At 41.2% G+C, this 19,102-nt stretch overlaps 3 protein-coding genes and 1 non-coding gene across 26 annotated transcripts in view; 3 read left to right on the forward strand and 1 right to left on the reverse strand.

Moving 5' to 3' along the window:
* The first annotated feature begins 3,351 nt into the window (after positions 1 to 3,351).
* On the forward strand, positions 3,352 to 7,415 carry LOC104590016 (receptor protein kinase CLAVATA1-like). Its single transcript, XM_010248511.3, has 2 exons — positions 3,352 to 6,692; positions 6,814 to 7,415. Exons 1-2 carry the CDS (start codon positions 4,076 to 4,078, stop codon positions 7,179 to 7,181), a joined length of 2,985 nt encoding a protein of 994 aa, XP_010246813.1. The 5' UTR covers positions 3,352 to 4,075; the 3' UTR covers positions 7,182 to 7,415.
* A 368-nt stretch (positions 7,416 to 7,783) lies between these two features.
* LOC104590044 (pentatricopeptide repeat-containing protein DOT4, chloroplastic-like) lies at positions 7,784 to 9,496 on the forward strand. Its single transcript, XM_010248559.1, has one exon. The coding sequence runs from the start codon at positions 7,784 to 7,786 to the stop codon at positions 9,494 to 9,496; it is 1,713 nt and encodes a 570-aa protein (XP_010246861.1).
* Positions 9,497 to 13,136: 3,640 nt separating this feature from the next.
* The window catches only part of LOC104590018 (ATP binding microtubule motor family protein), a 30,226-nt gene continuing 24,260 nt past the window's right edge, over positions 13,137 to 19,102 (forward strand). For all 23 annotated transcript variants that reach the window (XR_016076684.1, XR_016076687.1, XR_016076686.1 and 20 more), the window contains exons 1-8: positions 13,137 to 14,102; positions 14,229 to 14,428; positions 14,544 to 14,667; positions 14,745 to 14,839; positions 17,870 to 18,005; positions 18,139 to 18,204; positions 18,348 to 18,410; positions 18,590 to 18,640. Coding sequence is in view for 19 of the 23 variants with exons in the window: in XM_088888880.1 (XP_088745006.1) it covers positions 13,593 to 14,102; positions 14,229 to 14,428; positions 14,544 to 14,667; positions 14,745 to 14,839; positions 17,870 to 18,005; positions 18,139 to 18,204; positions 18,348 to 18,410; positions 18,590 to 18,640 (1,245 nt within the window). In the remaining 4 variants the exon portion in view is untranslated. The remainder of the gene's footprint in view (positions 14,103 to 14,228; positions 14,429 to 14,543; positions 14,668 to 14,744; positions 14,840 to 17,869; positions 18,006 to 18,138; positions 18,205 to 18,347; positions 18,411 to 18,589; positions 18,641 to 19,102) is intronic.
* TRNAL-UAA (transfer RNA leucine (anticodon UAA)) lies at positions 13,260 to 13,344 on the reverse strand. Its single transcript has one exon. It is a non-coding gene; the product is annotated as a tRNA-Leu (tRNA).

Consider the following 19,102-nt stretch of genomic DNA (forward strand, 5'->3'; position numbering starts at 1 on the left):
CGAATCCAGCCCAATACCCGATCAAAGCTGACAAGAATATGATCCTATATGGTCAAGTCAAGCTGGGTTAGCACCAGCATTTACAACATAGCCATTGACCCATTTTACTGAGAGTTGCACTTGCCTACCCACATAAACAAAGAATATGTTCTGTCATGAAAGCTTGGATTATGGCATAACAAAACTATTGGCCAAACCAAGGAGACTTTTGATAGATGATGTAATCGTTTATAGTCACGTACCAATTTTTTTGGCTAAGTACCTCGTCATTTGACCTAGTGGTGAAGTGCCTGGTGACGAACTGCATGGAGGTGAGCTACTTGGTGATGAACTCCCTGGTGGTGAGCTACATGGTGATGAGCTCCCTGGTGGTGAGTTACCTGGTGGCGAGCTACCTATGAGGTGCCGAGCTGCTTGGTGGCGAGCTGCTTGGTGACGATCTCCCTCGTGGTGAGCTGCTTGGTGACGAGCTCCCTGGTGGCGAGCTCCCTACTATGCGGCCTGTGACTCAGAGAATGGTGGAGCTCCCTGGTGCAGCGCAACCCGACTGCCCTCTGCAAGAGGTGACCTTCTTTCCTTTGTAGGCATTGGGAGTTGAGGGACCTGCGAGAACTCCATATTTTCCTCCTCTTTGTAGGCGGTGGGAGCTGAGGGACCTGCGAGAACTGAATCAGAGGACCCAGGGGTATTTTCCTGGCGGGGACTCTCCGACGCCTAAGTTAGCACTCTGATTGTAGAGAGCTTGAAGATGATTTTGGAGAAATGAGAGAACTAGAGAGCAGGAATTACCTCCATTCCCCCCCCCCCCCTTTGGGGGGTGAGGTCTTTATATACTGAAGTCCTCGCGGGTTAGGTTGGTGAAAAGCCTCCAAACGGTAAGATTCGTCACATCCCGTCAGAACTGGGGTACGGTGGTGAACTCCTTGAGGTCGTCAGGCTAGCGCTTGCGTCAGGCGGCCAGGTCGGCGCCTGTGTCAGTCGGCGAGTCGGTGTCTGGGCCAGGTTGTCAGGCAGGAGATCTTCCTGCGATACGCCATACTCTTCTGTACCGAGCTACCCTACAAGTGGCGAGCTGCCCGGGGGAGCTATGCCGAGCTGCTTATGGCGAACTCTGCCGAGCTGCCTGGCTCCTTGGTGAGCTACCGAGCTCGTGGGGTATGCATGCCAAGTTTATCGGTGGGTGTCTTATGGGCGGCTAGGTCGATCAGGTCGGATCATGTGCCAGGCTGATCCAGGTCGGCCAGGTTGCGTAGGTCGCGTGCAGGCCATGTGCAGGTCGCGTTAGGCCACGCCAGGCCGGCCAGGCCGGTGCCCAGGTGGGACACCAACTTGGTAAGTTGTTGCCTAATTGTCACAAGGTGCCACGTGTTCTAATTTCAATGGAGGGCCAAATCTGCCCTCATCAATAGAGATACTAAATTACTGGCCTATTCTTTTCTTTTCTTCGCGATGGGTTGGGTAGATATTGCCTCATGGCATTTCTATATTTCTGTTAGACAGCGTTGATGAAGGGTGATTTTTCCTTTAGTGATATTGCGACACTTGGTGTTCCAAAACTAAGTCATGACATCTCAATGCCACGTAGGCAATAACATCAAGAACACTTTAGGCACACTTCGCTTTGCCTTAAATGACCCAACACCACCTCGGCAAGGCTGACATGTGGATGTCGTGATATGATCAGGTCAGCGTGAGGGGCGACCTCTCACCAACAACCTGGCTGAGGCCCAGACAACGACCTGCGTGATGTGGTGGCCGACCTCCATTATGTGTGGGCCGCCTCCGAATCCTTCGGGGTCACGTTGCCTCATCAACGGAGTTGACTCCCGCCCTACTCGCTTCGGAGGTGACTACATAAGTCCTATCGCTTTACATAGAATATATTTTCGAGCATGAAACTACATCCGAACAAGGCGAACTGGTAAGCCATATCCTCTTAGAGATCTTGGACACACTACGTGAAGTTTACGACAACCAATGCCTATATAAAAGCATCCCATTGATCAGAGAAGGTAGCACGATTTTGCTCTCAGACCCTCTAAGTTCTCTTGCTTTCTAGCATCCACACACACTCTTAGTTAACTTAAGCATTTGAGTGCCACATCGGGTAAAGCACCCCAGATACTTGGACTTCTAGTATCTTACAGATCGGCCAGTCAACCTTGCCACTTCGACATCCGAGTTGTCCTCCAGTAGGGAGCACCAGATCGTGGACCATCAAGCCTAAACTTCAAACATTAACTTTGGTTATCAGATAAGAGATCAACTTCAGTGATCACACTATTCTCACAACCTTTACACTAGTATATTGGGAATATCTCCATATTTGTGTCCTTTTTTTCACGAGGAGATATTCCAAATGCACAACTGAAAGCGGTTGTACAAACAGTGTGAGTACTGAAGCAGTTTTCATCCGATCAACATGGAAGGGGATAACTTTGGGGGGCAAACAACCTATTTTGTTGAGAGCATTTTTGGGCTGGACATGTTAACCTATTTATGCCCATATCTATTGTTTTGGTTAAAAGAAAATATGGGAATCCGGATCTGCTCCTCACAAAGGTTGTGTTTGGAATCAATGTAAATTGTTGTTGGTGTAAAAGTACACTGATGACGTTTTACACTGAACCATCATTAAGTAACCGTTGTATTTTTGAAAAACGTGATACAATCAGTGTAAATTTTTACATCAATTATTGATGTTGTAAAACTTTACATATAATGAGGCTTTACATTGATTTACAACATAAAACTCCACTCCATCCAAACGCTTGTAAAACTAAAACAGAATGGAGTTTTACGTCGATCATTATTATACACTATTTCCGGACGCAACAAAACCGAACCAATATAAATATTTATATCGTTCTTGATTTACACTAATTTCAAAACAGCCAAAGTGCATTTCACACCAACCTCACATCATGTCATCACTGTATATCAGGAACATTTTTCCTATTTGCATTTATTATTCATGGAAAGATATTCCTAATACAAGGTGAAATGTGACTCTGAGGTCGGAGTGAGGCACGCATCATGAAGAACTGGTACCAATTCGGGTAATTAATATTTTATCCCACTCTCATAGTATCGTATCATGTCCGAGGAACGCTCTCAATAACATACGCCATCATACGTTACATGGGGTGGGGTAGACTAATTGCACCCGAATTCCTTTTTCAGATAAGTATCGGACAGGCCCATGCATATTTCTGATTTTCACTGAAAATTATAAACATTCAAAAGGTTAATAACCCCCACTCTATGCATCTATAGCCGATCGTTCCGAACCGACACCACCCAAAATGTAATTTTAACCTACAAATTTTGACCCTGTGCTGAACCGTCATCCTCCCTTTCTTTTTTGACATAAAAGTTAAAACTAAACACGGGCATGGATAGTTTAACATGTCGAGTCCAACGGCCAAAGTTAACTCCGGCTAAACGCTATGTGTTGGCATTGGTGGTCGGGTGGGCTGGAAACTTAGTACGGGTATGATCCCCGTCGTAAACACAGCGACTCGGAAAAACAGAGGATCGCATCCCCGACCGGCTGACCCTGACCCTGACCCTGACAATCATGTCTACTGGGCCAAAGGCATAGACACTAGACAGCCTTTGCTCCCATAACATCCACAACGAAGCTTCTGCTTTCAGTCTTCCGCTGTCATTCAAACGCCGTCAAAAACACACCTATTCAATACTATGCTCATTAACCCATAGCCATAGAGATCCTACGATCCAAAGCCCATCCTTGAAAAGGTAACGTTCAGGACATTCCGTCAACCCTCCGTTAGTCACCGTCGAAAACAAGATATACGGCCACAAGCAGACCGTGTTCACGTTTAACGTTCAGAGCTCAGTCTTCCCTTCTGCGACAAGGGAGGAAGCACGCCTGAAACGGTGGAACCTCTTTCTCTCTCTCTCTCATTTGTTCAATTGTTCCTTTTCTTTTCTTTTGTTTATATTTATTCATATTGTAGAGTCGATTCTCCTAGAAGCTGCAACAGGGTTTTGCAAACTCTTACTTAATCCGGCTTCAACCATCTACGCTTCCTAACTGGATTTTGACAATATGCCTAAAGAGCTACAGAGTGCAGAGATGAGAGGCATTTGCAGTTGCAGATACTTTCTTTTCTTTGTTTCAGTCTGTCTCGCTTTCTCCATTCCAACTTCATCTACAGATCTTATCGTCTTGATGAAGATCAAAACCGCCATGATTGGTCCGAAAGGTTCTGGCCTGGACGACTGGATAGTTTCATCTTCTCGGGCCTCGCACTGCCTGTTTTCTGGCGTCTCGTGTGACGAGAATTCACGAGTAGTTTCTCTCAATGTTTCATTCGTTCCTCTATTTGGAACAATTGCTCCGGAGATCGGCCTGTTAAACAATCTCGTCAATCTTACTCTTTCATGCAACAACCTTACTGGAAAATTTCCTGCGGAGATCGCAAACCTCACCTCTCTCAAGCTTCTAAACCTCTCGAATAACATCATGTACGGTCATGTCCCAGAGAGCATTTTTGGAGGTTTGCTTGAACTGGAGGTATTCGACATCTATAACAACAACTTCTCGGGTCCGCTCCCCATAGAGCTCGTCAAACTTAAGCGGCTTAAGCATCTGCATCTAGGCGGGAATTACTTCTCCGGTGAGATTCCCTCTGTCTACTGCGAGATTCAGAGCTTGGAGTACTTAGGCTTGAACGGAAACGGACTGTCTGGCAAGGTCCCGGCGAGTCTAAGCAGGCTATCGAATCTACAAGAACTCTACATTGGTTATTTCAGCATGTATGAAGGAGGCATTCCGCCCGAGTTTGGTTCGTTAAGTTCGTTACGTATGCTTGATATGGGAAGCTGTAATCTCACCGGTGAGATTCCTGCAAGTTTGGGCCGTTTGAAGCTGTTGCATACCTTGTTTCTACAACTTAACAGATTATCAGGTCTGATTCCAGCGGAGCTCTCCGGCCTTGTCAGTCTGAAATCGTTGGACCTCTCCAACAATGAACTGACGGGAGAGATTCCGAAAGGCTTCTCTGAGCTAAAGCAGCTAACTCTCCTTAACTTGTTCCGTAACCATCTACACGGTCGAATCCCATCGTTCATCGCCGACCTTCCTTACCTTGAAGTCTTGCAGCTTTGGGAGAACAACTTCACCTTCGAGCTCCCTGTAAATCTCGGTAGTAATGGTAAGCTAACGAAACTTGACGTTGCTACAAATCATCTCACCGGAATGATACCTCGGCATCTGTGCGACGGTAAGAGATTGGAGACATTAATATTGATGGATAATTACTTCTTTGGACCGGTTCCAGAAGAGCTCGGCGACTGTAAATCGTTGACTCGCATACGACTCATGAAAAACTTTTTCAACGGAACGATTCCACCCGGGTTCTTCAACCTACCTTTAGTGGACATGCTAGAGTTCAGTGATAACTACTTCACTGGCAAACTTCCGGATGAAATATCTGGCGGCATACTCGGATTATTGACTCTCTCCAACAACAGGATTACGGGGAATGTTCCAGCGGCTATTGCAAACCTGACGAATTTACAGACTCTCTCCCTTGAACTAAACCAATTTTCCGGCGAAATTCCACCGCAGATATTTGATCTAAAGAAGCTTTCGAAAATGAATATCAGCAATAACAACATTACAGGAAAGATACCGACCACTATTGCTCACTGCAAATCTCTTACATTGGTGGATTTCAGTTCGAATAATCTCTTTGGAGAAATCCCCAGAGCGATTGCGAAGCTCGAGATCCTTAGCACATTGAACCTATCAAGAAACCAACTTGAAGGCCAAATTCCAATTGAAATACGTTCCATGACGAGCCTGACAATACTTGATCTATCATATAACAACTTGTCGGGTCCGGTTCCAGAGGGTGGGCAATTCCTTGTCTTCAACGACAGTTCTTTCACCGGAAATCCCAATCTCTGTAGCCCGTTACACCATTTATCTTGCTTATTACCCCAGAACCAAGATGAACTTTCGGGCCAAAAGTCTTCATCGTCAAAAGTCGCCATCATCGTTGTCTCAATCATTGGGGTCCTGTCATTCTTCGCCGCAGCTCTGAAGTTCAACAGATACCGGATTAAATGCCGGGAATCGAAAGCTTGGAAGCTCACCCCATTCCAGAAACTCGATTTCAAAGTCGAAGACGTGGTCGAATGCTTGAAAGAAGAGAATATCATCGGCAAAGGTGGTGCTGGGATTGTTTATCGTGGGTCCATGCCTAACGGCATGAACGTGGCGATAAAGCGACTGGTCGGAAGCAGCAGTGGTAGGAATGACCACGGTTTCTCTGCGGAGATTCAGACTCTTGGAAGGATTCGACACCGAAACATTGTGAAGTTGCTTGGATTTGTGTCGAACAACGATACAAATTTGTTGATATACGAGTTCATGCCCAATGGGTGCTTGGGAGGGCTTTTGCATGGATCGAAGGGGTCGCATTTACAGTGGGAGTCAAGGTATCGAATAGCAGTGGAGGCCGCAAAGGGGTTGTGCTACCTTCACCATGGCTGCTCTCCTCTTATAATCCACAGGGACGTCAAGTCAAACAATATCTTACTTGATTCCGACTTCGCGGCTCATGTGGCAGACTTCGGGCTCGCGAAGTTCTTACACAGCGCCGGAGCGTCGGAATGTATGTCGTCCGTTGCTGGATCGTACGGTTATATCGCCCCAGGTTCGTGAATCGTGGTCAACTTTGAACCATCTGATCCTCGCTCTCCTGTTAGAAACAACGTGATTTTAATTGAATAGTAGAATAAATAGAATGACGGAATTGCGCTTGTGCTGTGGAACAGAGTACGCATACACGCTCCGAGTGGACGAGAAGAGTGATGTGTACAGCTTCGGCGTTGTGTTGCTAGAGCTGATCACGGGACGAAAGCCTGTGGGCGAGTTTGGAGATGGGGTTGACATCGTGAGGTGGGTCCTGAAGACAATATCGGAATTATCGGAGATCTCAAAGCCGTCGGATGCTGCTGCTGTTTTGGCTGTGGTGGACCCCAGGTTAAGTGGGTATTCATTGGTCGGGATGATCAACCTTTTCAATGTGGCTATGCGATGCGTTGCAGAGATGAGCGCTGAGAGACCAACCATGATGGAAGTCGTTCACATGCTCGCCGGCCCTCCCCATCCCCAGTCTCCCCCGAATCTGCTGGCCATGTAGTAGAAATTTTACTTACGTGGAGTAGTATTTTCTATTTACCTTTTTACCCCTTTTCCGGTTTGTTTTCCCTCGATTGTGATTGAGGATATGGTAGGTATAAAACTTATGGAAAAGGGCATTGCTGGGGATAATGTTTTTCTGTTCAAATCTTTAAATGTCTTCGGTTGGTCTGTTTGTTTGGTTGCGTTTGTCGAAGGTTGTGAATCTTGTGATAGTTAAAATACTAATAAATGTCACTGGCGCAACCTTTTTTTTTTCTTCTTTCTTGCTATCGTTGGTTTTTACTTTTAGCCCGATCTGATACTGCTCATTTTTTACGTTTGGTTACGAAAGCAGAAATTTAATCGAATTCTATGACGTTTAGAAAGACTAATAAACTAGTCTCTTGCGCTTTGTTGCAACTGAATAAACTCTACTGCTCGTCGCACAATCCTCTCTCAGTGGTCGATTCTTTTCAAGCCTCCAGGCTCTTGAAGGGTTATTTCGAGCTCGGTAGGGCGGAGTATGCAAATAAGCTATTCGCAGAAATTCCTGACAAAAATATTGTCTTGTGGTCGATTATGATTCACGGATACGCAATAAGCGGATTGTACAGGGAATCGATGGAGATGTTTTCGCATGTGCGGCTTCATGGTTTGACCCCGAACTCCTTCACCATGGTAGCTATTCTAGTTACCTTGAAGGGCTTATTAGACCCGATGCTTGGACATTCTATCCATGGATTGATTATCAAAACTGGGTTAGCGTCCAATTTGACAGTCGGGACTGCCATGTTAGATGCGTTTGCGAAATGTGGGAATATTGTTGACTCATATAAATTATTTGAGCAAATAAGGGAGCCAAGCTTGGTAACCTATACTGCGATGATTTCTGGATTTATCCACAACGAATTATTTGAAGAAGCATTTATGCTATTTAACCAACTCCGGCCATCTAATGTGTTGCCAAATTCAGTTACCATGTTGAGTGTTATCCGGGGCTGCATTGCCTTGGAGTCACGGGGATTGAGCGAGTCTGTTCATGCTTTCGTCCTAAAGACAGGGTTTTGTTCTTATCTGGCTGTCATCAATGCAATTCTGGACATGTATTCGAATTTGGAGGACTTGCAGGCAGCAACTAAGGTCTTCAACAACATGACATCCATGGATGTCATCAGTTGGACTACGATGGTTGGTCTGTTGGTCCACCTCGACCTAGCTTCTGAGGCTCTTAAGCTGTTCTGCAGAATGAGGGATAGCGGTTTCAGTCCTGATACAGTAGTTCTGGTTAATCTCACTAGAGCATGTGCGTTATTGGGAGATCTGAATACTGGGAAAGCGATTCATGCTCTTGCTGTAATTCACGGGTACGGATTGGATCTTCATCTTCTAAACTCTATTCTTGCAATGTATTCCAAGTTTGGGTGCCTTGATTCTTCAAAAGTCGTCTTTGATCGGATGGCAGAGAAGAGTTTGGTCACTTGGACGGCAATGATATCAGGCTACTTACAGAATGGATGGCCTAAAGAAGGTTTAAATTTGCTGATTCAAGTAAGAAGACTAAGTTTTCATATCGATTCCGTAGTACTGGTAAATTCACTAGCAGCTTGTGGTCAACTAGCCTCTTCAGATCTCTGCAAGCAGCTCCATTGCTATATCTTAGTAGTTGGCTTTGCTCGGTACAAATCAGTTCAAAATAGCTTAGTATCAGCATATTCAAAATGTGGGGATATTGAAAGTGCTCAGAGTGTATTCAAGGAGATAATTTCTCCAGATGTTGTCTCGTGGAATGTGATCATATCTGGATATGGGATCAATAGTGAAGGAGAAACTGCTGTGTCTCTATTCAGAGAAATGGAAAGAAGCGGGATACACCCAGACAATGTTACTTATCTGAATGTGTTAAGTGCGTGTGGTCATTCAGGGCTGATTGGTGATGGGTTAGTGATTTTCAATCAGATGGTGGAAGAGAAGAGGATTGCTCCCAGTGGGGAACATTGTGGGTGCGTTGTTGACTTGCTTGCACGAGCAGGGCGCTTATCTGATGCAAGTATATTTATGAACACAATATCGGGAAAAGTTGGCCCGAATGCTTGGAGAGCTTTGCTTGGTGGGTGTTGGATGCATAGTGATGTAAGGTTGGCAGAACTTGCTGCAAGTAGGTTGCTTGAGTTGGAACCAGAAGATACAGATTGTCTCGTGGTTCTTTCGAATGTTTATGCGTCTGTTGGAAGGTACAAGGAAGCAGAAGCTCTGAGATCAAGTATGATAATGAAGAGGTCACAAAAGAGCCCTGGGATGAGCTTGCTCAGTGGGCTGCTTGACGATTTTGGTTAATATCGATCTGTTTCTTCTTTGCTGTCTTCTATCCTTCGGATTGTTGGATGGGTTAGGTGGGAGTCGTGGACATCATGAGGCATCACATGCTGGGTTGAAAGCTGAAACATTCAAAACTAACACACACTTCAGAATGCCTGATCAAGCTTGGCATCAGACTCCGAAAATCAGAAACCCATGGACTCTATCTGTGCCACCAAATTACAGGTGCTCTGATCATTTTGTAGATCTCGTATATCTTTTTTTTTTTTATCTTTTTGCCATATCTCGTATCAAAGGCCAGTGTTTGTTCTGGATTTTGTGTAGATTGAACAATAACATGCGTTGAAAAGAAGAGAGAAAGAAGAATTGCTACAGTGCCATCATTAATGGTGGTTTCAATCCACCAGCTAACTTTATCTATACGTATCTATACTATGAAGAAATGCATTTCGGTGCAATCATAAAAAGTTAAATTTGATAAGATATTGCAACTTATATCTTTACGTTTGCTTGCACATGTCCACACACTAGTTACTTTTATATGAATTATAAGCTATACTTGGTACAAGAGGTGACCATGGGCCAAATCGGGCATTGCACTTACAATAAGGGCTATAGCCTATACTTAGGCCCGGGTCAGGCTAAAATAATCTAGTCCAGATATACGCCTCACACGCTTCACACCAACCTCACAGCACTTTCAATTATGCATGGGAAATGTCTTCCATACATGTATCAGTGTATGTTGTCGTTCCCAATTCACGGCTGCAATGTGATGTGAAGTTGGTGTGAGACGCACTTTGTGGCGAGTAAATCCGAACTTGAAATACCATCCTACATGGTACATTTGCAACCATGCATTGGGAACATCTTCCCCTGAATGATAGCATACAACTATATGGAGAGGCTCGCAATATGTGGGTCTAAGCATTGTGAGGTTAATGTAAGGCACACTCATTGAGGAGTAAATCTGGATTCATTTTAGTCTTAATCTATTCACAGTCTTCAACTTCCATTTCTTCTTCTTCCAAAAGCAACAGTCATAAAACTGGGAGTTCACTGTTCACATCTGTGCCCTACAACATCCCACATCATATCCCCACCGTGTATTGGGAACATTTGATGATAGTACTAGAAATGGTGATGTCATCATTAGGAGGTGTTCCCAATACACGGCAGGGATGTGCTGTGGGACATTGTGGGCACCCCCTTGTGGGGTGCAGATGTGAACTCTAAAACTTCCTCTTGAACCATATACCTCCATCAATAGGAACCCAATTCTTCTCACCTTAACACCTCTCTCTCTCTCTCTCTCTGAAGTTGTGCCAAAGACGGATGAAACAATTAGGGTGCAAATGGATCAGATCATGGTCCAATCCTATCTGAGATCCTATCATATTTGGTCGAATTCGGATCACCCTATTTCCGATGTTTGTATTGGATTTGGGTCACTCCCTATCCAATCCAATATGCATGTTATATATTTATTTATATAATTATATATTACATATATATATGTTATTTGTTTATTTATATATATATATAATTTATATTGCACTTTTTGTAAATTTGTTATATTATTTAGCTCTTTATAAAAAACATGAATATATGTGTGATGAAAATAAATAAAAAATACTTATATTTTTTATTTTTTTGTTTAAATTGGTATATTTTATTTTTCTTTTAGTAAATTATTAAATTTTAGAGAAATAAATCGAATTGGATCATATCCGACTTCCCAATCGGGTTCAAACTCATATCCAATCGGATCGGATTCGAATATACCTTGATTCGAATCCGACCTGACCCCATTTGCATCCCTATAAACAACTAACTTGTACTTAATGGAACAAATAGTCTGTACTTGGGTATGTAGAGAAATCGAGACAAATATTGAAAATCTATGTTTTCTTTTTTATATTTAGGTATTAAATTACTTATTTGCTAGTGGACAAAATTATAGTTGCAATTAGGGATGTTGATGGATTGGATTTGGGTTCAACCCCTAAATCAAAATCAATTTGGACATATTTAACAAGCCAATAAAACATATTAAATTGGACCAATTCATACTTAATTGTTCAAAGTATTTATTGGATTAGATCAGACTGGTCATCTATACTGGATTTATATTGGATTAGGTTGGATTGGACCAATATCTGGTCCATTAATAGAAGATAAGAATACAGGTGTCAATGGACTGATTTGGAATTGGACCACCAAATTAAATTAAAAGGGTAAAAGACTTAAACTTCTCCTGATATTTCACTTAAACAATGAAACATCCCCCAATTTTTCAAAATTGGCTTAGACTTCCCCTGTATGTTGACGTGAGTGGACAAAAACCTCCAATCCATTAACTTCCCATTCATATTTGTTATACATGAAATAATGTGCAATTTAAGTTTTTGAAAATTTTAAATGTGCCTTTATAGGATGAAATGACATTTATATCCATCGTTATTTTTTAAATTTTATAGGAGGACAATGTACTGAGTTACTAACTAAACATGAGCTTGCTCGTTGTTGCTCCTGATACAAATTGACCAACCAATCCTTTATCACCTATTGCATCCCACCTTACAAACCAAAGGAGGTTGATACAAATGACTATCAAAATGGATCATTTATAGCATTTTGGATCAACAATGGGGTAGCGTAATCCAAAAAATCATTCCAAAACTCGCATTCTAATCCTTTTATTAGAGCTCCCCAATATTTCAGTAGCAATACTTGGTTGTTCAATAAACCCATCTCAGTGAGGGGTCTCAATTCAATTTGAAACCCCAATCGTGATCCAGTAGTCTCATATGGTATTTGTGCTGTTTTTTTCTTTTTTTGGTTTTTATCTTGTGAGTACTGTCTAATTTTATTTTTTAGCAAAAACCTCAGAATATTTATCACAGTCAATATGTGCAAGTAATTTAAAAACAAAGGAAGACAACCCGAAACAATGTCAATTCACTTCATAACTCGTACGAGTTTTCCAGAAATAATTTGCAAAGATTTACTTCTCCCTAGTTTTAAAAGTCCAATGGGCTTTCATTGAATGACTTGAGAACTTCATCCATTAACCAAATGGATAGGCATTGAAAACTAAAAACTTAAGAATCAAGACTTATTGTGTTATCTATGATTAAATAGAATGTACAACATTATTTATTTTCAGATGAGATGCAGTTCAAGATGACAATGTCTTTTGGGAAACAAATAGACTTGAATAAAGCCCTAAATAGCTTGCTCAAAGGGAGAGTTTCACAAGTCATCATAAATTCACATCCCATTTCTTCCTCGACTTTACATTTTTAGTGGTTTTATTTGAATGTTTAAAGAAGGGTAAAAATGTTTTTTGATGTATTTTGTCAAATAAAACGGCATGTTGTTCTGACAGGGGAGGTTTAAGTCTTTTATCCAAGTTTAAAACTAATCTGAACAGATTGAGGGATTTATACATTGAATTGGATTGGTCCAAAATGATCTAGAGTATTCATTAGATTGGATTTGATTTTGATCTGAACCATTTATAAATTATAATGGACTCATTGGATCAGATCTGATTAGATCAAATCCCAAAACTTCAACGGTCGCAGCAGCTCCTCGTTGATCTTATCAAACTTCTTTTTTGTTTTAAACCACACCCTCGCCAGTGGAATGGTTTGATTAAAGCATTAGGTTGCGGTGCATAGTTTCCAACCTCATACTAGCACTACAAAAACAATTTATTTATTTTGCATTTGAAGCAATACGCCAGAAAAACCCATCAATTTTTAAAAGCTCTGAGTGCTGGGCTATGGGGTTCGAACCCATGCGTACTTATTGTACAGAAGATCTTAAGTCTTCCCCCTTAACCACTCGGGCAAACCAGCTTATTTAGAGGTAAAAATTTGATTTAAATGATCTACGCACCGCGTTGCATCCGTTTCATGTTGCTTGAATGATATTACAATGCTATTGGATCGGTAAAGTACGTTGTAAGTTGTAACTTTGTATTTATAATCCGGAGTTGTTCAGCGAAATGCGGTGGGAAACGTTTGAAATAGGAAGAAAGAATTCCCGCCAAACAAATCTTGGAAGAGAAGAAAATAACCAGAGACGGTCGGAGGGAAGGGGGTAGATGGGCATGGAGTTCAAAAGCCCTCCGTTGTGTCCTGCAATGGTCACGGTGAGGAGAAACCCTCCGCGCAAGGCGAGGGCGACTCCTTCGACCACTGCTCCGGATTCCACTAAACAGAACCCGTCTGCGTCAAAGCTTAAGGACATACCTCGATGCCCTCTAGAGGAGCTCCTTCACGATGACACTCCTCAAATCCCTTCGGTGGCAATGCCATCTTCTATACCTTCTCCACCGGAAAATGGGAATTCCGAGAACCTTAGGGTCTTCTTGAGGATTAAGCCACTGATAGATACTAATGTTTCCTCAAAGAAGAACAAGGCCACTGAAACAAGATCGAAGCTCAAAGCTGCTAAGAACAATGATACGAACAAGAAGGAAGGGATCTGCTTGGTTGCGAATGACTCGCATTCCGTGACACTTTCTCCGCCGTTGTCCCTGCAGGATTCGAAGCGACTGAAAACTGAGGTCTACCATGGCTTCAGCCATGTGTTTTCTCCCGATTCTTCTCAGGTGTTCGTTTTATTATTTTGATTTTTACATTTTTAGGGTTTCCTGTGTCCCTTTCCATTTTCTTGTCAAATTTGGAATGCCAATGTGGCAATGTTCCTTATTGTCATTTTCCCCAAACACTTGCAGAAGGAAATCTATGAGAAGGTGATGGATCCTCTGGTATCAGATTTCATCTCAGGGAAAAGCGGGATGTTAACAGCTATGGGGCCTACGGGTTCCGGAAAGACGCATACAATTTTTGGTTGTCCGAGGGAACCTGGAATTGTTCCTCTCACTCTTCGGCGTATTTTCAGTGAGACTGACGGAAGTGATTCTAAGATGTCTAGGTAATTGCTTGCTTTTGGCGGCACTGTTCATTACGCTTTGTCTCAGGCCAACATAATAAGCAGGGTATTTCCTTTACTGATCTTCTGCTAGCAAGTTTAATTATTTTTTGAACAGGTCATATTATATATCGATGCTTGAAATATACTCCGACCGAGGAAAGGGTGAGAGGATCATTGATTTATCCACCGATGGAGCTGATTTGTGCTCGCAACAATTAACTAATAAAGGTCCTCAGGAGGTAGGTGTAGCGGTTTACGTGATACGTTCAATTGGATGCTTATTGCACCGAAGGTTTGTACATAATCTTGTTCGCAGGTCATGGTTTCGGATGTTGTACAAGCAGAATGTGTAGTGGCACGTGGAATGCTAAAACGAACTACTGCAATGACAAATGCAAACAGCCAATCTAGGTAACAATATTGAGAATTCTATTTTTTTTTTGTTGAAGTACATGAACAGCCTGCCTATGCGTGCAATGGTTTGGGTTCACAATTCGAGACCAAAGCTTAAAACCCAAAAGTGTTGAAGATGATATATACTCAAAAGTTCACTTCTTTTTTTTCATAAAAAACTAGTTGCTGGAAACAATAAAAGAGTAAGATAAAGGGACCCCCCCGTCAAGTTTGTGCGTCAATTACATGTCCATAAATCTGCCATGTCAATGCTGTTGTTGGAGGATGATGTTTTTTTAGCGTGAAATTCATTTTTTTTTCTGGTTTCACTAGGGTGATTAAGAGTTTCCACTTGTTGAGTTTGAGTGAATGAGAATGATAGAAGAATTACTGAAGATGCTGAATTTAAAGCTAGAACAATAGAGGGATGCTTTTGAATTGAAGTGTTTTAAGAAAAGCCAGACTAAGATAGAATATATGCATTCCACTTTTAGTAACAAATTGCTGTAATGATGAGTAATACAATTAAGATTGATGATTAGGAGATGCCCTAAAATAACCACTTTTGGTACCTTGGATCAATTATCCAATAATGAGGGAGAAATTAAAAAAATATGATGCCCATGGTGTTAGAGCTGGGCGGTTTATGTAGAGATATTCATCTAGTGTGTTGTATAACTAGTGTATAATGATGCAGATAGGAGGAGATTTTTTTTTCGATAAACAGTGTAGGTATTAATTTGTAAAAAGAGGGTGAGATTCTGTCAAACTGTGCAGAAAAGATAAATGGGAAATCAGCAAACATGTTCAAAAAATAAGTGAATACGACTGGGTTGAAGATGGTGGGGCAAATGAATGGCAATACTAAAAGGATAGAGTTAGAAATAAATGCATTTGGGAGGACTTAAGAGTAGCCTTAAATCCCTAATTGAGTAATTGGTGATAAGAAGAGTGGAAGTTGGTTCATTAATCATGTGCATAGACAACAATTGCTACACTAGTGAGGAGTGAGTTGCTGCTAGCAGAGAAGTCTAAAAGAGCAAGGGGTACTGGGGTAGACTGAATTAAATGTAGGCTAATTCACATAGCTGGCTTCAAATAATTTGAGATTAAGCTTATGTTTAGTTCATTTGAAAATGAAGCGGCTCCCTATGAGTTGGCGTGGAAGAAAGGAAATTATTGATAAAGGTATCTGTTTAAAGATTTTGGGTCTACTAATGTAGGATAGGACTAACAATGGCTAACTATGGATCTCATGTATATGCCAAATATCTAAAGTAGATTTGTTGAATAAGAAAGGAAAAGAATGATAGAACAACTAGAGGTGTAAAACAGGCCGTGCCGCCCTCCCTTGGGATAACTTGGGGGGTCGGCCCGGCATGGCCCACGGCCCAAGCTCGTGCAGGCTCGTGCTGTGCCGTGGTCGGGCTGGCCCGTGGGCCGAGCCTTGGGCTAGGTTGGGCCGTGCACTGGGCCAAAGTTATTTATTTAAAAAAAATTGACAAAAAACATAATTTTTTAATTTTATATGAATTTTGATGTATATAATTGCTTATATATACAATAATTAAATAAATTAGTATAATAAAATTTTAAAAAATTTTTATTTCATTAATATATTATATAAATAAATAATATATATTGGCCGTGCCTAAAACCCCAGGCCCAGCACGGCTGCAGACTGTCATGCCGTGCCGTGCTGGTCCAAATTCATGCCAAGCCGTGGGTGGCACTGCCTGATTTACACCTCTAAGAATAACCTTAGAGTCAGCCACCGAGCTTCTCTAGGAGTTGATGCCTATAGGGTCTATTAGGTGTTAATACACAATTGCTTGAAGAAGTTTGTACCAAACACCTCAGTAGAGACAATTCATTCGTCATGCTTTAGTTGGTTGAAATATGCTATTATATAAGTATTTTATAAAGATATAAACTGGATTGCATAAGATCTACAAAATATTTGGTTTTCCTAAACATAGAATTGACAATACATGCAACTAATATCTATTTAAGATATATTCTGGATTCACTCATTATCTCAAGCAAAGATTCGATCGAGATAATCAAATCACATCCGTGGGTCCACTATGGTCTCGTTTGGTTCGCGGGAATAGGGGTGTGGAATCGGAATCAGAATGGGCCATTCCGATTCCAACTGTTTGGTTGGGCGGAATTGGAATCCCATTCCCATTCCTGGTGGAATGGCATCCCCCATTTGAGGGGATGGCCATTCCCTCCCCCTCCCTTGGGAATGAAATCCATTCCAGCTGATTTCAATTCCCTTCTGGTTCCTGTCTGAACCAAACAGACTATTGGAATAGACCATTTTGATTCCGATTCCGATTGATTTCAATTCTGATTTCGATTCCAATTCCAATTGTGAACCAAACGGATCCTATAACTCTTCCAAATAGAAGGTAATGACTCAAGGAAACTGGAGAAATAAGTGAAAAAGTTTCATGTGATCAAACTATCCATAGATGATGTAGTCATTACATTTGAGGGTTGGAGAATTTGGAAGTAGGAATGGACTTAATTGCTTGTCAAGGTTTGGATGATTCATTCCATGGTTCTCAAAATCTTGGTTCGTCTTAGTTTTTTTGTCTTCAGGCTTTGTTGCCTGTTCCAAAGCGGCAACTGGTACTGCACCTTTTTTTTCCTATCCTTTCTTTTAATAAAATGTTTTTCTTAAAAAAAACTTCTGTATGCATATGCAGAATCTCTACAGACCAACAAATCCTGACATATAAAATGAAGCAACTTAGAAGTTCCATGCACACACAATGTATTCATTGCATCAAATTACATTTGGTGATAAATATTGTATTTTGATAGTCCAAAAAAGTGCAATGTGATGTATGCAGGGGAGCTGTTTAAAAAGACATATACTTCTTTATTCATGAAAGCTGGGTAAACATTTCAGTTGTGACAAGTGTCCATATGAACTTAAAAAATTATTTTCTCAACATTTAATGGGAGAAATTTAGAACCATATTTTGGGATTAGAAATGTGTTATCATTTATGGGTTCTTTTTCATACATTTGTAGCCGATCACAATGCATTATTCACATCCGTAGTTCGCCTAAAATGATTAGTGGCAAGCCTGAGGTTCAACCATCCTGTGCTGTTTTGACAATTGTGGACCTTGCTGGAGCTGAAAGGGAAAAGAGAACTGGAAATCAGGTTCTTAACCTTCAAATTATTTTGAAAATTTTGCGTTTTCAGTTTGTTTCAGTGGCTATTTCATTTAAGTTCTATTGGTTTTTTGAGGGAACATTGTTTTGATGCTGTACAATATTTGTTATGTCAAATGCAGGGCAAACAATTATTGGAAAGCAACTTCATCAACAACACGTCTATGGTCTTTAGTCTATGTCTCAGGGTATGTTGGTTTACATTGCTTGTTTGGATTTTGCTTGTCCTTCATTAAGTGAAACAATGCTTTTTTTTCCCTCTTTCAGTTGTCTTTGGTTGTTTACATTCTGTTGTTGTCTCTTCATTAATTCTTCAGTTTCCTGTCCCCAGTCTTTGTTGGAGCATCAAAAGAACCCCAAGAAGCCATTGCAGAAGCACTTCCAAAATTCTTTGGTGATGCTTTCACTTTATTTAATTCTCATCTTGTTGATCCTTAATGTGTATTGTTCCTTTCATGCATGACCTTTTCTGTCTCCCTGTGATTGTTTTAAGGCATGCTATTGTGATGATTTGATCTTGTACTTTATTTTGTATTGTTAACAGAGACATAAACAATAATTTTTCTTGAACAGTTGACCAGGTATTTAAGAGATTATTTGGAAGGCAAGAGACGAATAACTTTGGTATGTTGTATTCCATTTCAATAGCATGTTTCAATTGATTCTTTTATGTTCACCTTCTCTTTCCATATTGCAAAAAATGCTTGGCTACTACTACTATAACAAATACTATTACTACAATTAATTTCAGTGAGCAATTTATTTATGTATTCTATTTGTCTCTACTTGTCATGTGACGTAAAACTACATAATGCAAAACATAAATAAACTCCTAAGCTGGTGGGTAACTGCACCTTGAGGCTTTTTTTTTTTTGAAACAGGTAATGTGAAATACTCATTAGAGACAAAAAGCATGTACAACAAGGAGCTGTACACATGGATTTACGAAAAACTGCAACCAGCAGAACTATATCCCCAAACCCTGATTTACAAAATTATTCCCTACCAAAAAAGGAACTAAAAGTTCTGTCATTAAATACATTGTTTACTGCTAACCAAGAAAACATTTTTCCCATAACTTTCTGG

The sequence above is a fragment of the Nelumbo nucifera genome, chromosome 5 (assembly GCF_055504915.1).
Source record: "Nelumbo nucifera cultivar China Antique chromosome 5, China Antique-T2T, whole genome shotgun sequence".
In the NCBI taxonomy this organism is placed as follows: Eukaryota; Viridiplantae; Streptophyta; class Magnoliopsida; order Proteales; family Nelumbonaceae; genus Nelumbo; species Nelumbo nucifera.